This window comes from Lycorma delicatula, chromosome 1 (assembly GCF_047948215.1).
Source record: "Lycorma delicatula isolate Av1 chromosome 1, ASM4794821v1, whole genome shotgun sequence".
NCBI classification, from domain to species: domain Eukaryota; kingdom Metazoa; phylum Arthropoda; class Insecta; order Hemiptera; family Fulgoridae; genus Lycorma; species Lycorma delicatula.
The window spans coordinates 247,490,966-247,506,314 of NC_134455.1; the positions used below are offsets into that span (position 1 = coordinate 247,490,966).

The 15,349-nt window shown below is 32.8% G+C and overlaps 1 protein-coding gene across 1 annotated transcript in view; it reads right to left on the minus strand.

Annotated features, from left to right (window-relative positions):
• Positions 1-3,163: 3,163 nt before the first annotated feature.
• The window catches only part of LOC142318272 (uncharacterized), a 50,430-nt gene continuing 38,244 nt past the window's right edge, over positions 3,164-15,349 (minus strand). Inside the window, exon 7 of the mRNA XM_075354838.1 lies at positions 3,164-4,205. Within this exon, the coding sequence (XP_075210953.1) occupies positions 3,477-4,205 (729 nt within the window). The 3' untranslated portion in view covers positions 3,164-3,476. The remainder of the gene's footprint in view (positions 4,206-15,349) is intronic.

Consider the following 15,349-nt stretch of genomic DNA (forward strand, 5'->3'; position numbering starts at 1 on the left):
CCTGCAATCCTTTATCAATACTTCTCACTAAACAGAATAAACTTAGTTGCCAAAATGCAGAAAAAAAATTGTTTACTAAGTAAATTAACGAATATAGTATATTCAATAGTTTGGACTTTTCAGTTTATTGACAAGATTAAAATGGTCCTATTAATGAAGAATATTGAATTTATTTTAATTTACTTTTACAATATTAATGCCCAATTAAAGATAATAATGTATATAATCCACAGAGAATGAGGTAAGGAATCAGACCAATTTTGAATAAAGTGAATAAAAATGATGGATTTATTTAAAACTTAGCATTTGCTGTCCTGAAAAGTTGAGTTTATCACATTCGTTACTTCAGCATGGTGGGGACGTTAAGGTTATATTAGTGAAAGAAAAGATCAGGAGTTGTTTTTTAAACTTTCTTTTTCAAACATTTTGGTTTTTCAGAAGTAAAATTGTAATGCCACAGTATTTCTGATTAAATGCATCAATGATTTATTTTAATATCATCATAGTCAATGATTTCTAAACACTTACTAAGTTTTGAATAATTTATTGTACAAAAGTTTTCCTTATTATTAGCAGCTGATCCTGGAAAATACTATTGGGTTTACTCTTCAGACAGAATAGAATATTCTTTGTAACATTTGATGAAATTAAATCAATGGATGAAGCCAAACACTATTTTAATAAACCCAGTAAGCTAATTTCAACCAAAATGGCAAAAAGAAGTTAAAGATCATAAATTATTAACAAAATAACTTATCTGCTTCTATTTTGCTATTAACTCTGTTATGATTTTTTATGTGCACTAATTTGTTTTCGCAGATGGTCTATTTTACATGAAATTAAAATGAAATCTAGGCATCTCCTAGACTCTTAGAAAATGTAATGCCCCCTCATATTCTCTTTCTCTTTATTCAGCTAAGTTACATCAAACCTCCTCAACATTTGAATGGAAAGTATACTCATCTTTAATAAAAATGATATATATCATTTATTTTTTTTTTTTACTAAATAATCATTTACTTGTGGTGTTTCATAAAATATCAATTTGAAAACAGTAGCACAATTTAACATTGTTTTAACATCACAGTCAACCAAATAAACAAATATTTCCAATACAAATTCATTTCAGTAATGTAAAATTTTCATATAAAATTTAATTTTTCTGTACTCACACAATAAAAGACATTATTATTTTGCATGACAAAATGTAAATAAAAAATACTGTAGCAGATCTCTGTTTGTCAGCTTGTTGTCTAGTATTTCAACTAGTAGGCAAATTATTCATTCTCAATGAAAATTTTAGGTTGGATTTGCTCTTAGCTCTTAATTAAACCTAACTGCACAGAATTTGAGAAATATACCACTGGATGGTCCACACTCCAGAAAAAAATAATTTCATGTATTTAATCATAAAATTTCAAACATCCTTTGCCTACAGCATTATTCACTAAACTTAGTAATCTAAAAAAAAAAGAAATTGACTAAGATAATTTTATGAAACAGAAAAACATATCTTGGAAAACCACATGATTGATTCTCTTGATCAGTAAAAACTACTGATTCTTCATCAACGCAGAAATATTTTAAAAATATTTTTTAATAATTGATGGGTTGGAAACCCATCAATTGTTCTATAGTATGAAAAAAGTTAATCTTTAAATATGGTTTCTTCAACTTACTATATACCTTATATTGCTCATGCAGAGATGTTTTGATTCCTAGATAAGAAGAATTGATAACACTCACCTCCCATATCCACCCATCTGACAAAGGCATGCACAAACTCATTAACTTAATACACCCCATCACAGTCTCCTGATAAAGCTACTCATCCAACGAACACATCAAACCAACACTGAACACACTAAACACTTCAATTGGCACATTTACTTTACTCATCCATATGACAGTTACTAACTCATCTTCTTACCACTTACACCTGACACACTCATATAACAGATCCACTTGACACAGCTACACAATACTTCTCCCTGACACTTATAAGAACACATTCATCTAAAAGTAACATGATACAGCCAACTGACACATCCACCTGTCCACCCAATACATACACCTGACATAGCTACTCACTAAAGCTGCACAACCTTTTATCTACTTGTCCCCCATCAGATCCATGCAACATGGCTACAAATTTTAAGCAACTCAGAGGTAGTTTACAAAACACACAAAGAATTATTTAAACTTAAAACCAGTGTGCAAATGCTACTACAATGTAATGCAATTATACTACCACCACCAAATGTAATAACTTAATACCGTGAACTTTGTTTTATGAACTTACTAGATTTATTCATCAGTTGAACAGAATGCATTTTAAGTTAGATAGTTTCTGATTTCAAACTTCTTTATAAGTTAGGACATGTTGAGTCACATAAACATCTCTCTTAAGATAATCAAGAGTTTACACCTCTTTATATAAGAAATGCATTACACAGCTTGAGTAAGTAGTAAGAGAATGGATATACCTTATCTGATATAGAAAGATATGTAAAGCTTAAGATGTGTATATGTAAGTGTATTAATGTACATAAAATTGATATAGTCTTTTTAGACATTATGTACCTACCTCTATGTAAGTTTTTGTCATTCACCATTTCATTGGTGTTAGGGTTAATTTTCCTTCTGTTTATGTGAAGTTTCCAAAATAAACCATTTCATAAGGTGATATCACTGTAGTATTGCACTTTTTTCAACATCTAACTTTAGTCTCTCCTCTTCATTATAAAAATTAGTTTTCTAACTATACCATATTTATTATTTTTCTTTTTTCCTTTCTTTATACTTTATCATAGTATACTTAAATTCTAACTGAATATTTTCATTGTTTATTAATATTTTCTTTGAATTTATTTCAGAAGGTAATAACAAATGAATAAAAAATCTACGTAAGTAGTAAGCAGACTGTTTGCCTTCTCTTTACCCATTCCATAACAACAGCCACTTGCTTAAAGTCCTCCTACCTTGTATCAGCCTATTTGCTCATCTACGTAATATGGTATCTTTTAACAAATTTATTATTCAAAAAATCTTAATATTGCTTATACACCTTTTCCTTTTAATTTTGTGAGCCACTTATGAGTAATCACCATTTTATATATATTTAATATAATATTTATATTTATACAATTCCACAACTACAGACTATGCACTTTAATGATGAGAAAATGAATTTTGGCATTTTTAAAAAATGCCAATCTACAAAATCCTAATGACTGGGATATTCCCTGCCACTTTCCAAAGTAAAGGTAGAGAAATTACCATTCCCTTAGTTGTAGAACTAAATAAATCTTTTAAAGTCAGTTTAATTTTTTTAATATTATGTTATGTATATTTGTGCAAATAAAATTTTATTTTTTTATTTCATTATTTGTCAAGAATAAAACCATTTGTTTTAAATTTGTTGTATGTTTCAATTCCCCCCTTTATTTACTTCTCTTGTAATCATAGTCACTTTTTTAATCATCAACTTCACTTTCATCTCCCTCACCAGCTTCTTCTTCTTCTTCATCATCATCATCATCATCACCTTCTTCACCTTCATCATCATCATCATCATTATTCTCAACTAATTCACTCATATATGAAGTAGATTCTGAACCTGTTTTTAATGATGCTGAGGGAGCACTTACAATTTCAGATTGCTGTTGTAAATTTTTGAAATCTTCCATTAGATTCAGTGAATTCATCACAACTTCAAGCATAAGCATAAATTCATTAGGCCTAATTTTGTACAACATATCTTCAGAAGTCTCTTCATTTTGTCTATTCTTCTCTTTACACCTCTTTGCTTTCTTTTTAAGTTTACACCTAACTGGCTTCTTTAATAGCATTCCCATTGTCATAAAGTCCAGTTGTTTTCTTTTAAACTCCAGCAGCTCTTTCTCTTTCATTATTTCTCTCATACTATCATCAGTTAGAATCACTGTTTTCATAAACTGGGCTAAGTCATCACTAATATTTTTTGGTTTCTTTTCATAAAGAGCTTTTCTTTCTTCAAAGTAATTAAACTGTGAACTTACATCTTTCGTAGAGGGTTCGATTTCTACTTCTGATTGTGTAATAAAATCTGACTCTTCACCCTCTAATTCTAATGAGCCACCTTCTTTAGCCAGTACATCAGATGATATTTGTTGAAAGTCCTCCCCTTCTTCATCGCCTTCAAATTCTTCTAGTTTCTTTTTCACCTGAAAGATAAAATATTAATAATTCAATAAATATTGTGTTAACAAAAAAAACGTATATCATGAAAAGAGCTTAGAATCTCAGTTCAGCATCATTTGAAGTTTCAAAGTAAACATATATATATAATCTTATTAATATAAATCACCTCGTACAGAATATTGAGATAAGTCATATCTAACCATGAAAGTACTTTCACAGGATCCCACGTCCTCAGTCACAATTGAAATATTTAATTAAACTGCAGTTTAATGAAAACTAAGATAGTTTAAAAAACGTTAAACTGAATTGTTTAAAAACACAGATAGAAAACAAATATGTTTCTAGTGCAAACGTAAGACAATCTATATGTAAACCTTATATTACAGATGTTGTTAATAAACCAACCACATCACTGATAATTGATTTGAAATTGTATCTTATTGAGATAGCTAATAAAGATAGCTGATATCAATAAAAAACAAGATACAGAGTACCAATATAACTTTCATGCTGACTTTCTTGATGAACATTATTAGGATGCATGAAAATTTTACAGTAATTGATTATTTGAATCCTAGGTCAATGAAATCTTACATTAATTAGTATTAATAGTTCTTGTAAAATAGGTAACTGTACATGAAATGGAATAATTATTGGACAACTGAAACCCAGGATTTTAAAAACTGCAGCTTGAGATATCTTTCAAGAATAAATGGATGCTGAAACTGGATGAAGTGTGCTTGTTCACACTGTTCATTTATTGCTGTCAGTGAAAAGGATCAAGATAGCCGGCCATTTTGTGTTAATACAAAAAAAAATTATATATATATATATATATATATATATATATATATATATTAATAATATGCAGCAGTCATTCCAACCAAATAAATAAATTCCAAATCACATTCACGCACGCACGCGCATACACAAATCAATCATATACTCTTATTCCAACACTCACTATCTCTGTAACTTGTATTCTATAAACTTAAAACAATTGCAAACTTTCTCTGTAGTATTAATATTCTTTAATAAAAACGTAGAACTAATTTCAACGAAATGAAATAGAATGAAAATTATCATATTTTACAAAATTTTCTGGAACTGGATTTTTTGAAGAGACTCCTGATGAAGCATAAAGTAAGTGTACAAGATTTTGCAAGGAAAAGTCATGATGAAAAGTCATGAAACACGTAATTTATTCAATTCTCTTAAAAAGAGATAAATGATCAATTAAAAATGGAATAACTTAGAAGAAAAGCTCTTAAGAACTAAAATAGATTTACCAGAAATAATTGAGGAAAATTTACTGCTACTTTTTAGAAATAAGTTATATCTTCATATACACAAAACCAATAATAAGCCATGATTCAGTGTCGTCTAAAGTGAGTTTTACAATAAAATGTAATGTGTGTAAATATAAATGAGGTATGACCCAGTAAACACACAAAAATAATACAATAAAACATCAGATGTGTGTGTGATTAAGTCTCATAGCTCTGTGATATCTACTGCAACTTTATTTAATCATAACCATTAAACATTTCTATTTCTTCTGTTACTCAATACATTTAAAATCATAAATATAAAACAAAATGCTGCCTAATGTTATGTAATACATTAGGTGCTAACAAAGAACACAAACAACTGCAGATAATTGTGCGAAGACATTAGGGTGTACACAAGAAAATTGTATTATTAGGTGAATGTGCCAAAATTGTTATTACATTTAAGTAATTGGATTAATTTGTAAATTTCCTGAATAAAATAATTTTACACCCTGTTTGCTAATTTTATATTCCATTTATTTCTAATTAAAACTGATAGATAAGAAATAACACCAATTATGTTTATCCTAAATATTTTGTTAATAGGACACAGTTTATGAAAATGATCTGTGAAGGGATAGGTATATGAAAATATATTATTTACTGTATATAGACATATTATTTTATTTATAATTATATGTATTTTAGTATAACTTTTATACATCTTTTAAACAAAGTATAATCAGAAATGGTGTATCAAGATAGGTGTCTTGACACACCTTTGAATTGCTGCTTCAATTCTTCAGCAGCATCATCATTTAATAATTAAAATGATTCATTTCTAAAATATCAGTTTAAAATTAGATTTTTTTCAATTTATAAACTGTTAATACAGTTTTCTATTGTTATGGCAGGTTGAGAATGATTTTTTTTTATTAAGTCCTTGTGATTCAGTAATATCAATATTGCCAGGTTGAATGATTATTAGTTATCAGATATCAACCATAATTTTTTTTGTAAAACAAAATACAATCTTATGTAAAACAAATTCAGTGGCAACTGATATTTGTAACAAAACTAAAATGACCTCATTTAACATACTGATTCTCAAATATACCTAAAGACATGGATGTATCCAGATGGGGGCAGCCCATCCTTCCAAGATAGAACTTTTTTTTTTTAAATAAATAAAAAATATATAAAAAACAAATTTCTGAAAAATTTTAAATTAACATTTTGAAAGAAACTAATTATAAAATAGAGACATTTGCACCATCTTTGAGAAGATATAGGAACTACTGTTACATACTGGCACCACCTTACTTGCTGCAATAAGAGTTTTAGAATAGTCTCATCACTCACATCTCATTTCACGACACCACAGGAATATTCCAGAAGCTATTTGCCAAGTATATAAGAACGCATGCTTTTTTGGTTAAAGTCTGTGCAGTTGTTACTTTCACAGAAGTGTGTATGCAACTTTTTACGACTGTAAAGTTTATTTTTTTATGCCAGCAACCTGCCATCCACTTTAATATAACAACAAATGGATATTAGAACATTTTTTTGTAAGTAGTCTGTTGTAAGTAGTCTGCTGTGGCGTTTATTACATGATTTTATTTAACTTGCATATGTACATATGTACCATAAATTTACATAAGCATAGCTGTTTCTTTAAAAGCATATAACTTAAAATTTGTTATTCTTCATTCTTTGGTTATCTCTCAATGCTTGCAAGTGTTATGCCACTATAGGGATTCTTTTGGCTCTTTCAACATAGAATAAAATTTTGTATTTAAGTTTATAATTTTTGTTAAATTCTAAAAAAATCAATACTTTTGATGAACAATTAAAAATAATTCAAAATTTTGCCTAATTACTAACATACTTTTGGTACTTGTTTGGTTTTTATATCAGTAAAATCAGCTTATTTCTAGTTTATCTTAAATTCTTCGGTAAAGAAAGGAAAACATTTAACTACCTTGTGACATATTTAATATTATGATATGGGTATAAACAAAAATCTATTTTGAGATTCCTGAATCCAAAAAGGGGTTTTTTAAAAAATGTCTGAATATCTGTTAAACTTTCTGTTGATGATGTTTACTTCCTAGTATGAAGTAAAGGAAGTATTGTGATCGCCAAAAATTTTGGTTTTCAGATTTCAACAGAAATATCGATTCTGACCATCCCTGAAAAAATTTTGATTAGTTTCAGTGTGACATCGTACGTATATATCTCACATAACTCAAAAACGATTAGCTGCAGTATGTTGAATTTTTGGATTTAGGATTGTTGTAACAACTAAATTACAAGTAGATTGCACCTCCCCTTCTGATTGCAATCGACTGAACCAAAAGTGTCCAAAAAAGTCCAAAATCCCCAAAAAATTGGATTTTGGACTTTTTCTTAACTGCAGTAATAAGTTGTCATTGAGAACTTTACATCATAAGCGATACTTATTTTCATTGGTTCCACAGTTATAGTCAAATGAAATATTTTGATTAAAAGAGGAAGACTTCAAATCAGACTTTTTTATTTTTTTAACTTTTTTTTTTAACATCTTTTTTATTTTTTTAACTTTTTATTTATTTATTTTTTTTAACATTATTTGTTTAAATTAAATATATTGATTTATTAATAATTATTAAACCGTGATTGTAAAAAAATTTACAATAAATAGTTATTCAATAATGATAATAAAAAAAAAATATGAAAAAAATCAGAAGTTATTAGCGAAATAAAATTTTATATGCTTTTAAAAATGTGTATAACTATTTTAATAGTCATTATTATGTACGTGTATATGTAATAGAGTTGATGAAACATCTGATTATTTAATATTAATTGAAAATTATAATTTAGAATCGAATTATTTTTGGATATTTTGGATATTTTGGATTTCTAGTTTAATTTTTATCTACATTAAAGTTAACTACAGAGTTACTGAAAAATAGATCCTCACAAGAGGGTCATGCCCGATCTATAACAAATTGCAAAAAATTATTTTCTTTGAGTTCATTACTCCTATTGTCGGACCATACTCTCCCTAAGTCTGAGTTAATCACCATTTCGTTTATTTGTATTTTGTTGCCAATCATTTAATTGCTCTTTGTTTTGAAATAATTCTTCTATCTTAATTTGTATACGCGTTCTCTATTTTTCAAATATTCTCTCTCTTTATATTCATCATCCTCACTTATTTTTTTATTCTTTCCTTGGTCTTCTTCTCTTGTCAAGTAAAGTTCTATTGCAATACTTGTTAGATGCACTTCATCGTCCTATTTAATTTATCATTAACATTTACGCAATATGATGTTTAAATTTAACTATTTACAGTTAATGTATACAAATTGTAATAATGTTAATTGTATAAATAAAGTTCATGTTTAATTTATTAATAATTATTAATAAATAATAAAAATCAGCTGATTGTAAAAATCGTTTACATGATACCATGTCCACATCCCCCATGGCCCTAGCTATGCAACGTTTCTTCCTACTACAACCTCAGCTACTGAACACTTTACACTATACACAGACATTGTACCAAGAACATTACACAAATTACAACAAATAAATTACACAATTATACAACACATTCTACACTGTTTCTTCTTATATTTACAATCAGTAGTGTTGCGACATTACAAAACACAACCGTAACTAAAGGTGGAAACTATCTTACCAATGGGTGGTTGGCTCTATATAGTGAGTCTTGAACAATGTACTCTGATTACCTGGGTGAACCCAGTTGTACTTAGCTCTAACCTATGTACACCTTTTTTTTCTTTTTCCTGTTTAGCCTCCGGTAACTACCGTTTAGATAATACTTCAGAGGATGAATGAGGATGATATGTATGAGTGTAAATGAAGTGTAGAGTCTTGTACATTCTCAGTTCGACCATTCCTGAGATGTGTGGTTAATTAAAACCCAACCACCAAAGAACACCGGTATCCACGATCTAGTATTCAAATCCGTGTAAAAATAGCTGGCTTTACTAGGACTTGAACCAATATTAACCTTGTGAAACGGACGACAATAACATTCCCGTAGGTAATAATAATTTAAATGGTGACAAGTCCCCCCTGCAATATACAAACAACAGATTTGTAGTTCTACGGAATACCAGAAAGGCTCCCTTTATAAGATCTCACCTTTCCTGATTAAGTTAGTAACTGGTTCAAGTGGTTCCCCCAAAAACGTTAGAAAATTGAGAGACGGATCAATACTAATCACATTTAGTGATGAGCAGAGTCGATCCTCTTACGTCTGACCAATATGGGAAGTATGCCATAAAACCTTGAATACTAGCCAAGTAGTAATATTTTGCCGGAATTTTCTAGAGAAGGACGTTAGTGAAATTGCCGATGAGCTTCGTTCACAAGGTGTAATAGAAACGAAGAGAATAATGAAACGTCAGAAGGGGTGGAAGAAAGTAGAAACAGAAATAGGGGTACGGCGCCAAAATCCAAGATAGCCGCCATCTTGGATTGATGACAAGATGGCGGCGTTCGCCATTTTGGAATAAAATCAAAAATTCAAGATGGCGGTGGTCGGTCATCTTGGAGGACGCGCCGTATTTTTAGTCACATCCTCCTCCTTCTTATCTTTACTATTTAGATCTGCGTTTGCAGAATCGCTTTGGTAACATTACGAGAATAGTTAAAAAGGTTATTTAATGCAGGAGGTATTTAAAATCGATCGATTAAAAGAATGAGGAGGACGAGGATGTGACTAAAAATATGGCGCGTGCTCCAGTCATTGAACCAAACACAGATAAGACATTGAAGAAAAAGGGGGGGAGGATTTGAATAACAACATGGTACGCCCTCCGATCTCAGATTCAAAAACAGATACAACGACGTAAAAGGAGGAGGAGGAAAATATGGTACGACCACCGATCACGGATCCAATGTAAGTTGGTGGAAGATTGTAAACAGGTTCATTGTCTGTCCAACATGGCAGGAGTGAGGCGGTCAAAACGTCCTCCTGTTCGAAAGGGTAAGGTGAGAAGATATAAACGAATTGCCAGTCTTAAACGAGGCGGTAGACTGTTAACAACTCTAACAGCAGGAGCTGCAGAGGTGTTAGGATCTAATATTGATGATAAAGCATTAAAAGATGTCAAAAAGGTGGTGGGTAAAATTGTAAACAAAGGAATCGATTTATTGCCGGTAGAGTTACATATTCTTGGATATCAGTACTGCGGACCGGGAACGAATTTATAAAAGCGATTAAAGAAAAACGTTCCCGGTGTAAACAAGTTGGACGCAGCTTGTAAAGAACACGATATCGCATACGCTACGTACAGCGATAACGAAAGCAGAGCGGCTGCATTCGTAAATTAGCCGATAGCGCTTGGGAAAGAGTTAAAGCTAAGGATTCGAGTATCGCAGAAAAGGCTACTGCATTGACGGTTACAACGCGATGAAGTTAAAAGCAAAGTTCGGCAGTGGAAGAGTAAGAAGAAGACGATCAAAAAGGAATAATATAAAACGTCTTGTTGAAATGATGAAAAGAAAAGCCAACACTGCAGGGCAGGGATTATACCTTAATCCCTACCCTTTGACCGGATCGGGGATGGGTGGTAAAAAAAAACGTCGTCATCGAAGTCTCCAATAAAGGGAATACCAGTGCGTCCGCCTATCGAATATAGAATATTAAACGTGTACAACGATGAAACCGATACGATGTAGAGTGGTTTTTTCTGCACCATCGCCGGTTAACATTCCGTTAATATGGTGTTAATTCATCAACTGTGGAAGCGTTTCCCATTTTTTACAACACTACCGTATCATCATCATCAAAAAATAAGTCTGCTGACACTGTTAGCAACATCACAGCATCGTTACATTCAGAAAAAGTAATGGATAACGTAACGTTAAATGATAATATTGACAAAACCGCATTGAAGAAACCCGTAGTGAATGTTACATCGTTACAATATGTTATTACTATGTTAATAATTACTGTGTTACTATGTTAACATAACGTTACATATGACGTTAACATAACGTTACATGTACATAATGATGATGATGATGACTAATATTACTATGTTAACATAACGTTAACGTTATATTAACGTTACATCTAACGTTAAACGGTGGAAGTAACTTTAATATAACGTTACATGTACATAATGATGATGACTATGATGTATTTGTAGAAGAAAAAGTGGAGGGGGTTACTCCCACCACGTCTACGGTGATACAATAAAGGGGACTAAGTAAGTTCACTTTGACCTCGCATTCGCAGTTGAGCGGCGGTCATGGAAGGGGTTATCGAGTATCACGGCTTCCTCGGCAACCGAGGTGAGTTTATAGTTAAAGAACTCGCTGTTGTCAGTGACAGCGGATGCTACATAATACATTTTCATCATACATTTTCGTTCACCATACCCGCGCGCTTAATTGAAATCGAAATACAGGCGGATGTCCCCTTGGTTAGAAAGCAACTTTCACAAAATAGATTGGGAGTACGGTGACGCTGTATACAACGAGGATGTTATGAAGAAACTTTGTTCACAGTTCTCTACAATATACACAAAGGGGTTGGAGAAATTTGAATTTTTGCGTCGATATCATAACGATGTTCGAATGATACAAGAGGACACGCCAAAGCCGAATTCGAATTATATCGTAACCTGTCCGTACCATAAACTACATTCAAGCGGAAAATGTGCGTTACAAACTGGATGTTTCTACATGGAGTGGTTGAAATTGTGTAAAAAGCCGTTGGATCTGGTCAGAGTAGCGGATCATTTGATATCGTTTGAAAATACAAACGTAAACAACAAAGAAGAATTGGCCAAGAACGGTTTTTACTATTCCTTCAACAATTTGTGCATAAGATGTTGTTGGTGCAACGAACCGATTAACTCACATAATTTACCACAAATGTAGGAATTGCATCAAGGAAAACATTCCTTGTCATTAGAATCTATCGTACCTCGAAAAGGGCTGCCGCTGCAGAGCTCAGTCTGCTGCAAGATGTTGACGAAACCGCATGTTTGGTTAGAAATCTCAATTATAGTTGTAGCCTTCCATTTTGGCTTAATGCCGAGAATATTACTTATGCTTGCTTTGTGGATCTCATACAATCATTCGCAAGAAAAAAGGTAAAATAAAATTAAAAAAACGATACAAAAACCGGTTCGAGTGTTTTATAATAGGTCTCTAGGGGAGAGATTTCACTCATGTAAAAAAAAATCTCAACGCCCCACGGTTGCTACCTCCAGGGTGGTGTGGAAATGCAACTGGTAAATAGGTACAGTTTCAGGGTGGATGTTGATATAGCCGCATCGGTGTGGTTAGTTCGTTATTTCTCTTATCGACGTGTAAGGACTTTGCGACAGCTGATTAAAATTGTAAACGCGGCGTTCCCGCACGCTTTGAGTACGACTATTGATTTAGATCGTTTCAATATGATTAGAGTGGTGTTCACGTATAACGCGACCTATGATGAAATTCACAGTCGGTTGCAAGAACATCTCAATAATTTGAAAATAGATACTGTTGATAGTATGTGCAGACGTCGTATTGGTTGTGTTGTTGGTGGTGGTGGTGGGGATAGGATATGTCAAAAGAGTGTTACACAACAGACCTTCAAGGCGAGATGACGGAAGTGTCCACATGGTTGGTGCCTTTCTTACCAGGCGGACCGATAGCGAACCTAACTCATACAAAGAATATTCTCGACGTACTGTTCCCGACATCAATAATCACGGTGACCGATACTTTATCAAATACATTACTATAAGGTTTACCATACAGGACTAACGTAGAGGATATCGAATGCGAGGTACCGGGCATCATCGATTGGATTGTTGTGAGCGAGTGTGATATCCGTAAGTTTTTGGATAAAAAGTTAAACAAGTTAGACGATAGAATAGCAAAGACGAATCTCACGTTGGACGGTTACAAAGACGTATTGATTCTGTGCAAAAGGTTATCGGATTTATAGTAATGATTATCGGGAAGACGTTTACCGAATTGGTTAATGAATTGAAATCGGTTACACGATACATGTGTAAACATTGTTTTATGATTCTTGTCAAACACTGATGATGATGATGACAAATGTGTCGGTCATGCAATCGAGTGTTATAGATTCGACTATTGCGGTCGAGGGTTACCCGAATACCTGTGCTCCTGCGAATTGGTTATTGGACACATGATGAAAGTTAAAGCGCTATTACGCAAAAATAAATTTGAATTACTATGGGAAAACCCAACGTCGTCGTTAGCTTGCCGAGTTATTGATGAAAACGAACTCTACCGGTTATTTTCTAAAACACTTACCGAAAGGAGTAGTGGTGGCGGGAGAAAGGTATATGACACAAGTATCTACACTGCGGACCATCATTCGTGCGTGAGCTCTGCCAGTGTGATGATGGACGCCTTATCGTTTATTAATGTTTTCAACGATCAAGAGTGTTTTCTCACTTTGTAACACGATATGCTGTTTCAGGTTACTTATGCTATTAAACTGCTGAGAGAATCCGTAGTCGTTTCTTAGAATCTACAATATACACAAAGGGGTTGGAGAAATTTGAATTTTTGCGTCGATATCATAACGATGTTCGAATGATACAAGAGGACACGCCAAAGCCGAATTCGAATTATATCGTAACCTGTCCGTACCATAAACTACATTCAAGCGGAAAATGTGCGTTACAAACTGGATGTTTCTACATGGAGTGGTTGAAATTGTGTAAAAAGCCGTTGGATCTGGTCAGAGTAGCGGATCATTTGATATCGTTTGAAAATACAAACGTAAACAACAAAGAAGAATTGGCCAAGAACGGTTTTTACTATTCCTTCAACAATTTGTGCATAAGATGTTGTTGGTGCAACGAACCGATTAACTCACATAATTTACCACAAATGTAGGAATTGCATCAAGGAAAACATTCCTTGTCATTAGAATCTATCGTACCTCGAAAAGGGCTGCCGCTGCAGAGCTCAGTCTGCTGCAAGATGTTGACGAAACCGCATGTTTGGTTAGAAATCTCAATTATAGTTGTAGCCTTCCATTTTGGCTTAATGCCGAGAATATTACTTATGCTTGCTTTGTGGATCTCATACAATCATTCGCAAGAAAAAAGGTAAAATAAAATTAAAAAAACGATACAAAAACCGGTTCGAGTGTTTTATAATAGGTCTCTAGGGGAGAGATTTCACTCATGTAAAAAAAAATCTCAACGCCCCACGGTTGCTACCTCCAGGGTGGTGTGGAAATGCAACTGGTAAATAGGTACAGTTTCAGGGTGGATGTTGATATAGCCGCATCGGTGTGGTTAGTTCGTTATTTCTCTTATCGACGTGTAAGGACTTTGCGACAGCTGATTAAAATTGTAAACGCGGCGTTCCCGCACGCTTTGAGTACGACTATTGATTTAGATCGTTTCAATATGATTAGAGTGGTGTTCACGTATAACGCGACCTATGATGAAATTCACAGTCGGTTGCAAGAACATCTCAATAATTTGAAAATAGATACTGTTGATAGTATGTGCAGACGTCGTATTGGTTGTGTTGTTGGTGGTGGTGGTGGGGATAGGATATGTCAAAAGAGTGTTACACAACAGACCTTCAAGGCGAGATGACGGAAGTGTCCACATGGTTGGTGCCTTTCTTACCAGGCGGACCGATAGCGAACCTAACTCATACAAAGAATATTCTCGACGTACTGTTCCCGACATCAATAATCACGGTGACCGATACTTTATCAAATACATTACTATAAGGTTTACCATACAGGACTAACGTAGAGGATATCGAATGCGAGGTACCGGGCATCATCGATTGGATTGTTGTGAGCGAGTGTGATATCCGTAAGTTTTTGGATAAAAAGTTAAACAAGTTAGACGATAGAATAGCAAAGACGA